The 10,037-nt window shown below is 42.1% G+C and overlaps 1 protein-coding gene across 1 annotated transcript in view; it reads right to left on the bottom strand.

The window, feature by feature from the left end:
* Positions 1-3,838: 3,838 nt before the first annotated feature.
* Positions 3,839-10,037, bottom strand: part of LOC111971675 (transmembrane protein 151B-like) — a 37,693-nt gene continuing 31,494 nt past the window's right edge. Inside the window, exon 2 of the mRNA XM_023998523.2 lies at positions 3,839-10,007. Coding sequence (XP_023854291.1) covers positions 8,547-10,007 — 1,461 coding nt within the window. The 3' untranslated portion in view covers positions 3,839-8,546. The remainder of the gene's footprint in view (positions 10,008-10,037) is intronic.

Raw genomic sequence — 10,037 nt, 5'->3', positions numbered from 1 at the left:
TTCCAGGTGAAGCTCGTTGAGAGAATTCCAAGACTGTGCAAAGCTGTCATCAAGGCGAAGGGTGGCTACTTTGAAGAATCTAAAATATATTTTGATTTGTTTAACACTTTTTTAGTTACTATATGATTTCATATGTGTTATTTCATAGTCTTGATGTCTTCACTATTAACCTACAGTATAGAAAATAGCAAAAAATTAAGAAAAACCCTTGAATGAGTAGGTGTGTCCAAACATTTGACTGGTACTGTAGAAATGGATCGATTTTCGATCTGCAAACCAAAACACTATCCTGTTGTCAAGTACATTTTATGTTAGCACCCCGACAGTCCTTCTAACCTAGTATCTCTATATTATTTATATCAGTACAAAATATGTATTCCGCAACACTCTTTTTAAGTCACAACATTTTGTACACATTATAAGAAGATGAGCCCCAAAAACGTTCTGGTTGTAAGAGTACATACGGTAATATTACTTATTATTCCACTTTGTACACATGATAATGAGTTTCATGTATGGTCCCAAAATTCCCAGAAATCCTGGTTGGAGGATTTTTATTTATTTATTTTTTACCTTTATTTAACTAGGCAAGTCAGTTAAGAACAAATTCTTATTTCCAATGACGGCCTAGTGGGTTAACTGCCTTGTTCAGGGGCAGAATGACAGATTTTTACCTTGTCAGCTCGGGGATTCGATCTGGCAACCTTTCAGTTACTAGTACAACACTCTAACCACTAGGCTACCTGCCGCCCTGGGTTCTGGATTTCCTGTTTATGGGAATCTTCCAACTGGGATTTCTGAAAACCTGGGGAATTTTAGGAAAGTTTCTGGAATTTTGCAAGCCTAGTTCCATGTTACATATGACAAAGGGTTAAATGTTAACAGTCTGTGGTGGAGAAACATTATTCAGGTTTCAGAATTTTCCTGTCACCTTCACTTTTTTTGAGCTGTATCCTATTTATTGTTGTATGGTCAGTAAACATAGCACTGGTAAACACTTATTTGTACACAATAATGTATCACAGTGAAGCCATCAGATATCTAAATTATCTTAACTTTTTTTTTATTGATGAGAGGTTGGTCAGTGAGCATTGGACTATTGAGTCGGTAATGTCAGTAATGTAATCATATTCACCATTATTGAAATCTAAAATTCTGGGGCTTCACTACCTGCTGTTTCCAAACTTCAAACGATCTCAGACATAATAGGAGTGGATCTAAAAAAAGAACTAATCAAAACTCTTAAAGACTGCTAATGAGAAAGATGACTTTATGTGAGTGAGTGAACTCTGCCTCCCATGATGTGTGACTTCCAGCTAGACTGCTATAGGAGCATCAGTATGGTTACAGTGTTAAACTGACCAAGACGCACCTCCAACAACACATAAAACCTCACATAATTCTGCCCAAAAACAATGACAATTTCTCTCAACCAGTGGCATATGGGATTTTTAGGTGAGTGCTGATGCTGCCCTGTGATAAGCAGTGCCCACTTTGTCGAAGGCAGGGGTGCAATATATTTTGTTAGTCCACTCCCAGTGCGCCTCTCCAGGGTGCTGTTGGAGAGACGCATCGCTGCGGTGTTCCACCAACATACTGTAAAAACAGTACCTAACATAAATCATGTAGCAGATTTTGTGTATCTGACATTCAGAACTGACATTCAGAACTTAAATAGCCAAATTGATTAGTCACAGGAATAAGGTAGGCCTACCACATGGATGGGCATTCATAAAATTCCATTGTGGGCTGACACTGTAAGCTACACCCCAGTAAGCACAAACAGACACTGAAGTCTTTGGTTCAGATTTGGTTTATCCTGAACCAGCCTTGATTTGGCCAAAACGTAGACCTCAATGTTTGGTTCAGATTTGGTCCAGTCTGGACTGGCCTTGATTTGGTACAAAAATAGACGTCTACTTTCATTCAGAACCGAAAATTAACCTGATATCAATGTCCGGAGAAGACATATTTTCAACTTTAATTCAGAACCGAAAATGAACCTGATATCAACCTCCAGAAAATACATATTTTAAACGTCCGGAAAATACATATTTTCACCTTTCATTCAGAACCTAAAATGAACCTAACTTCAACGTCTGGAAAATACCTATTTTAGATGTCTTTTCAATGAAATGTTTCTTACTGGGACTATTCGAGATTTGCAGGGTATAGGAGGGCCAATTTTTCTTTTGCCTCACCTAGGGCTGAAAAACAGCCAGGACCGGTACTGTGCTGCTCCATATGCCATGATTTAAAAACCCATAAAGGGCTAAATTATTTTCAGCTGATACACATGTTCAAAGTCTCCAACTCAAGGAACTTCAGAGCACACCTAGAAGTGTATTCAAAAAGCTTCTCAGAGTAGGAGTGCTGATCTAGGATCAGGTCCCCCTTGACCATATAATCTTATTCATTATGATCTAAAAGGCTAAACTGATTCTAGATCAGCACTCCTACTCTGAGAAGCTTTATGAATAMACGTCTAGGTGTGCTCTGAAGTTCCTTGAGTTGGAGACTTTGAACATGTGTATCAGCTGAAAATAATTTAGCCCTTTATGGGTTTTTAAATCATGGGATATGGAGAAGCACAGGACCGGTTCCGGCTGTTTTTCAGCCCTAAGCGAGCCCTTACTGCCTTCTATCTGGGAAACAATCAACTAGCACTATCAAATCGATAGACAGGGATAATAATACAAGGTTAAGGGGTAGAATATATGACAAACTTAAGGTGGATATCCAGACTACAATCCTGAGTTATAAGGCTTGCATAGATGTGCTATAGATGAGGTGAGACCCCATTGTTTTGCATCTAGTTACAATTTCCAGTGGCAAGTTGCAACTAGCGTTATAAAGGTAATAGGTATAAGGAAGAAACACATCAAGAGAAAGAAACAATATTACACCTGCAAGAGATATAACAGTATATGGTTAATGCTATTTTTGTTATTGCTCATAAGATGATTACAATCTACACAGGCAGTTAGGAAAACTAAGGCTAGCTTTTTCAAACAGAAATTTGCATCCTGTAGAACAAACTCGATAAGAGACATCACTGTGCAGCCGTATTCATCGACCTGGCTAAGGTTTTCGACTCTGTCAATCACAACATTCTTATTGGCAGACTCAACAGACTTGGTTTCTCAAATGATTGCCTCGCTTGGTTCACCAACTACTTCTCCGATAGAGTTCAGTATGTCAAATCGGAGGGCATGTTGTCCGGACCTCTGGCCGTCTCTATGGGGGTGCCACAGGGTTCAATTCTCAGGCCGACTCTCTTCTCTGTAAACATCAATGATGTCGCTCTCGCTGCTGGTGATTCTTTGATCCACCTCTACGCAGATGACACCATTCTGTATACCTCTGGCCCTTCGTTGGACACTGTATTAACTAACCTCCAGATGAGCTTCAATGCCATACAACTCTCCTTCCGTGGCCTCCAACTGCTCTTAAATGCAAGTAAAACTAAATGCATGCTCTTCAACCGATCGCAGCCCGCACCTGCCCGCCCGTCCAGCATCACTACGCTGGACGGTTCTGACTTAGAATATGTGGACAACTACAAATACCTAGGTGTCTGGTTAGACTGTAAACTCTCCTTCCAGACTCACATTAAACATCTCCAATCCAAAATGAAATCTAGAATCGGCTTCCTATTTCGCAACAAAGCATCCTTCACTCATGCTGCCAAACATACTATAGTAAAACTGACCATCCTACCAATCCTCGACGTCATTTACAAAATAGCCTCCAACACTCTACTCAACAAATTGGATGCAGTCTATCACAGTGTCATCCGTTTTGTCACCAAAGCCCCATATACTACCCACCACTGCGACCTGTGTGCTCTCGTTGGCGGAGAGCACACAGTTCTCTGCTACCATTGACTGGAACAAACTGCAAAAATCTCTGAAGCTGGAGACTCTTACCTCCCTCACTAGCTTTAAGCACCAGCTGTCAGAGCATCTCACAGATCACTGCACCTGTACATAGCTCATCTGTAATTAGCCCATCCAATCTACCTCATCCCCAAACTGTATTTATTTATTTATCTTGCTCCTTTGCACCCCAGTATCTCAACTTGCACATTCATCTTCTGCACATCCTACCGTTCCAGTGTTTAATTGCTATATTGTAATTAATTTGCCACCATAGCCTATTTATTGCCTTACCTCTCTTATCCTACCTCATTTGCACATGCTGTATATAGATTCTTCTACTGTATTATTGATTGTATGTTTGTTTATTCCATGTGTAATTCTGTGTTGTTGTATGTGTCGATCTGCTTTGCTTTATCTTGGCCAGGTCGCAGTTGCAAATGAGAACTTGTTCTCAACTATCCTACCAGGTTAAATAAAGGTTAAATAAAATAAAAAAATAAATGAATTACCAGATTTCACAAAATATGTCTAATTTTGTAGGTAAAGCTAATTAGCTGGAACTGGAATTGCTAGGGGGCTGTCCCACGTGGGAGAAAATGTAGGGTAAATAGCGCTGCACAGCTTCCAGTAAACAGTCGCTTTCAAAATAGGGATTTATTTGGCAAAGAGGTAAGCCAGTAATTCTGCCTGTAGATTATGCATGTTTGAACTACACATTGACACATTCAGTCCGAAGCGGGAGTTTAAAAAAAGACTTACTAGTCACCAAAGTTCTGGAGCATGTCTTTAAGTGATCAGTCCAGTCAATCCAATCACATAACAACACCAGCAGATAATGCTTGTCATTTCTGAGGTAAGAAATGAAATTGTCAGTAGGAGACCAAGAAGTGAGAATCTACCCTTGATGTATTGATCTAATAACGATTTATGAATTGTAAGCGTGACGCCCTGGGCATAGATTACTGAGCTCTGCCGGCACACCCCCCTGAATTCACCAGGGTTATGCCAAGGTTGACTGACTGGCTATCAGCTTAGCTCTTATCCTGGGCCTTATTAACTCCAGCTTCTTAGGTAAGCTTTATGTTGATCACAGCAACAAAACCCTTTGACTGCTACCTTCAAAACCATAATATTATATTGATGTTTCAGGGGACTGGGGGCAGTGGGTTTGTTGGATTTTTCAGTTTATGAGCTGAGCACCCTTTCTATGTAGTTTATATATTGGTTCTGTACACGTTTATTGAACTTTTTTACAAATATTATTTACATGTCTTGCAAAAGGTCATGCAAATGTGGTTTATGCCTGGGCTTGCCTTGAAAAAAATTATAGTGGAAATTAGATATTCGTACATAGAAAATGAGATCAGTTGTGATTATGCTTATTCTCAGATCTTCAAAAATCCTCATGGTTTATTATTAGAGCTGACATTATCCGTGTTTGAACACAGGCCATAATCTATTTTAGATCTCTGTGATGGCTGATAGGCATCAGCATGTGGTCCAGCTTGTTAGCCTGCTTTTTCTAACAATAGACAAAGCACATCTTGAATAATTGGTGCCAGCCTCACTTAGATGTCCTGTCTCATCAGAAGCCACTGAAAACTAGAAGTAAAATACAGTATACAGTATATTGCTATCAACAGTGAATGTTGAGTGTATCTGTTACTAAGTTTATTTCTGGTTGGTTGGTTGGTTTGTTGGATGTATGAATGGGTAGGAGAGATACAGTAGAAGTCAAAAGTTTGGACACACCTACTCATTCAAGGGTTTTTCTTTATTTGTACTATTTTCTACATTGTAGAGTAATAGYGAAGACATCAAAACTATGAAATAACACATATGGAGTCACGTAGTAACAAAAAGTGTTAAACAAATCAAAATATATTTTATATTTGAGATTCTTCAAAGTAGCCACCCTTTGCCTTAATGACAGCTTTGCACACTCTAGGCATTCTCTCWACCAACATCATGAGGAATGCTTTTCCAACAATCTTGAAGGAGTTCCCACATATACTGAGCACTTGTTGGCTGCTTTTCCTTCACTCTGCGGTCTAACTCATCCCAAACCATCTTAATTCTTCTCTTACACAGCCTGGAGGTGTGTTTTGGGTCATTGTCCTGTTGAAAAACAAACGATAGTCCCACTAAGCGCAAACCAGATGGGATGGTGTATGGCCGCACCCCGACACGTCACAGCTCCTCCTCCATACTTCACGGTGGGAACCACACATGTGGAGATCATCCATTCACCTACTTTGCATCTCACAAAGACACGGCGGTTGGAACCAAAAATCTAAAATTTGGATTTATCAGACCAAAGGACAGATTTCCACCGGTCTAATGTCCATTGCTCGTGTTTCTTGGCCCAAGCAAGTCTCTTMTTATTATTTATATTTTTTTATTGAACCTTTATTGAACTTATTGTTGTCCTTTTAGTAGTGGTTTCTTTGCAGCAATTCAACCATGAAGGCCTGATTCACACAGTCTCCTCTGAACAGTTGATGTTGAGATGTGTCTGTTACTTGAACTCTGTGAAACATTTATTTGGGTTGCAATCTGAGGTGTAGCTAACTCTAATGAACTTATCCTCTACAGCAGAGGTAACTCTGGGTCTTCCTTTCCTGTGGCGGTCCTCATGAGAACCAGTTTCATCATAATGCTTGATGGTTTTTGCAACTGCACTTGAAGAAACTTAAAGTTCTTGCCATTTTCCAGATTGACTGGCCTTCATGTCTTAAAGTAATGATGGACTGTCGTTACTCTTTGCTTATTTGAGCTGTTCTTGCCATAATATGGATTTGGGGTGGTATATCTTCTGTATACCACCCCAACCATGTCACAACACAACTGGCTCAAACACATTAAGAAGGAAAGAAATTCCTCAAATTAACTTTTAACAAGGCACACCTGTTAATTGAAATGCATTCCAGGTGACTACCTCATGAAGCTGGTTGGGAGAAATCCAAGAGTGTGCAAAGCTGTCATCAAGGCAAAGTGGCTACTCAAACATAATATAWATTTTGATTTGTTTAACACTTTTTTGGTTACCACATGATTCCGTATGTGTTATTTCATAGGTCTGATCTATTCACTATTCTAATAAAAGAAAGAAAGAAAAGCACTTGAATGAGTAGGTGTGTTCAAACTTTTGACTGGTACTGTATGTTGTTTAGGTGTTTTTTTAAGCCAAACTTAAGGTTTAAAGGACCCACAGTCAGGCACTTAAATCCCTAAACAAATAAGAGGTAGTTTGAAGCAAATGATTGTATGCATAATACAATTTATTTTGAGAAAGAATAGTAATTGAAAATAGGGGACATGCTGAGGTTATTATTGACAGCTGATGTATTATTTAATCAGAAATATATTAAAATTAAGTGAAGAGTGACACAGTAATATTAAGAGTAAGGAACATGATGTGATGAAAGACTTCTCTCATGGATTCAGTTTGAAGTCCTTGTGTCCTTTAGTCCTTCTGTACTAAATTATTAATGGCTCTGACTATGTTGCTATATTTAGAGGGTCAGGAAGTGGGAATATCATTGCATCCTGTGATATTTTACTCCTGTTGCTAATTAAGTGAATGTTGTATCTACTGTATCTCCCATCATCATCATGAAAGAGCATTAATTCCAGAAAAACTTGTTGACCTCGAAACAAACAAATACACCATTCCATAGCCCCAAATGCGTTTAGATTTTAATGTTTGAATTGAGAACCATGAGCTCGAGGGAAAATGAATTATAGACTGTCTGAATTTACTTTGATACATGCAGCAACATTTTTAAAATGGCCAGAAATGCATTTACGGGGGAGGAAAGGTCTGATTGTTTTCAACTTTTCCTGCTTTCAATAATTTGTGTGGTGTGATGGTTTTCCTTGCCATCTCCAAATTGCTCTCTAAGGCTTGAATAAATATTGTTTATGTTCCTTAAGTTCACGCCCCACTTATGAGTCAACTCCAATGGAGGCCTCTACTGTTGAGCTGTGTCGGGATTTTCAGTCACAAGATATCYCTTCTAAGCCTCTCACAAAATAACCAATTTCATCAATTTAATCCAACATCACAAACAGATGTTCTCATTAAAGTTGCACAAAATGCACTATGATTTAAGTTGGAGTTTTTTCTTAGTCCAAATGTCTGTTAGTGTACCTTGCTTACACATATTCTCTATTTATAGGTAATGTGGAAGCTAGCATGAACTGATATGAACAGAGCATTGTGATTGGTCCAGAATGGTGGTGCTGTGCAACATCATTCTCAGAACACTAAGTCCATTTGTCTCAGACTGACTATGCTTGTGAATGTCGTTTTTTCAAACAATCTTTGAGATAGTTACATTGTCTATTACTTACTACGATGAACATATCATTGGAGGACATCATTTGAGATGGGCTGGGCTACAAGGGAAGGTATTGGAAAGGTGGAGTGAGCATCCAAAAGGTGCATTTAATCCAGTACTGTGTGGAGTTTGTCTTTGACAAACTGTGTTGAAAGAGGTCTGGAAGGGGTCCGGAATGCCTGTGGTGTGTCGTTCTGTGGTCTAATTGGGGGGGAAATAGATCCATATAAGCCTTCCCTGGAACGGAAAAGAAGATCTACTATTCAGTCATCAACCTCCAGCAGAAAGGACAGTGACATTACATTCCTTGTTCAGGTCTAGACTAGGTGGGAGTTAGGGTGGTCTCCACGCAGGATCCGTTCATGTGCAGCGAATGGTTCAGGCAGCCCTCGTTGCGGTGCACAATGAGCACGGGGAAGTAGAGTGCGTCCTGGTAGTCCGGTGGGTTCTCCTCACTAGTTGGCTGGTCCGACGATGTCAGGCAGCGCGTGCTCTCTGTGGGGCACGACGTCTCATTGAGGCTGCCGCTGCTCCGCCACAAGCAGCTGCGCCGCGAACCGTAGAGCCGCGACAATGAGAAACGGCTGGCGCTGAAGGGGATGTGTGGGCTAGTCCCGTTGCAGATGTTCAGAGCACTGCGCGAGAAGATGGATGAGCTGCTGATGGTGCGGGGGCAGCGCTCGCAGTTCTGCTGGTAGCTGCCATAGCTGCCGCACACCGAGTAGGTGTTGGCATTGCTGTCACCACCTGAGGAGAGCTGAGCAAGGTCCATGAGAACAGCCTCAGAATAGCTGGGCACCAGCTGCTGGTTGGAGCGGATGTGCCACTCCAGCTCGGTGCAATCGATGGTGTTGACCCTAGGGATGTGGTGGCAGTATGGTCGCTCCTCGGACGGTGTGACAGGGACATAGTCGAAGCCGAACAGCTTCTCCACATGGTAGTGGAGGTAGGCTGTGCGGTACTCGGTCAGTACACGCAGCGGCCAGGAGAAGGTGAAGGCAGCGGCTGCCCAGAACACGTAGTTGGACACGTACCAGGGCAGGTGGTCCAGGTCCGAAAAGGCAATCATATACTCCTTAAAGTCTACATTCTTCAGGTGCATGCCCTCGCGGGCCTCCATGTAGTCGTCCAGGCCCTCGTTCTCGGTGAAGAAGCGGGCCCGCTGGGTTAGGTAGGAGTTCTCCGACTCCACATTGGCAAAGCTAAAGCACTTGGTGAACCTCAGCTTGGTGACGGGGAAGCTGTGCAGGCCCTGCAGCTGCTTGGAGATGTCCTTCACGCCGCAGTTGCCGTAGTTAAACTCCGCCTCGGCCACGTGCGTGTTGACACGCTGATGATACACTTGCGTGGTGGTGTAGGCATCGCCGTTACGGTAGCGCGTCACTTGCCGCGTGCGCCGCACGTAATGGTAGCTGATGGCCTTCCACCAGATGCAGGGTGTGGCCTGCTGCATGCGCCCGATGCGCTCACCCACACTCTCCAAGTCCACCTTGTACAGCAGTGCGTTGTGGGTGCGGCAGTGCCAGCACTCCACCAGGTAGACCACGTATAGCATGACCATGAAGGCCACAGGAATGTAGATGTAACCGTTGGAGCAKGGGCTTTCGTGATACATCATTGACTTGACCTTGTAGGCACTGTCGAAGGAAAGCCGCGTCACCTTGGTCACGTGGCACCAGGTCATGGCTCCCACGCAGCCGTACATGAGTAGGGACAGGAGCAGGCATTTCCAGTGGCTATCCCTGCACAGGGACTTACTGAGGGACTGCTTCAGGGGCCGCTGCTGCACAGGGGGAAATGGAGAGAGAAAATA

This window comes from Salvelinus sp. IW2-2015, linkage group LG13 (assembly GCF_002910315.2).
Source record: "Salvelinus sp. IW2-2015 linkage group LG13, ASM291031v2, whole genome shotgun sequence".
Taxonomy (NCBI): Eukaryota; Metazoa; Chordata; class Actinopteri; order Salmoniformes; family Salmonidae; genus Salvelinus; species Salvelinus sp. IW2-2015.
The sequence above is the reverse complement of the archived record's forward strand: the minus strand, read 5'-3'. Positions and strand labels throughout refer to the sequence as shown.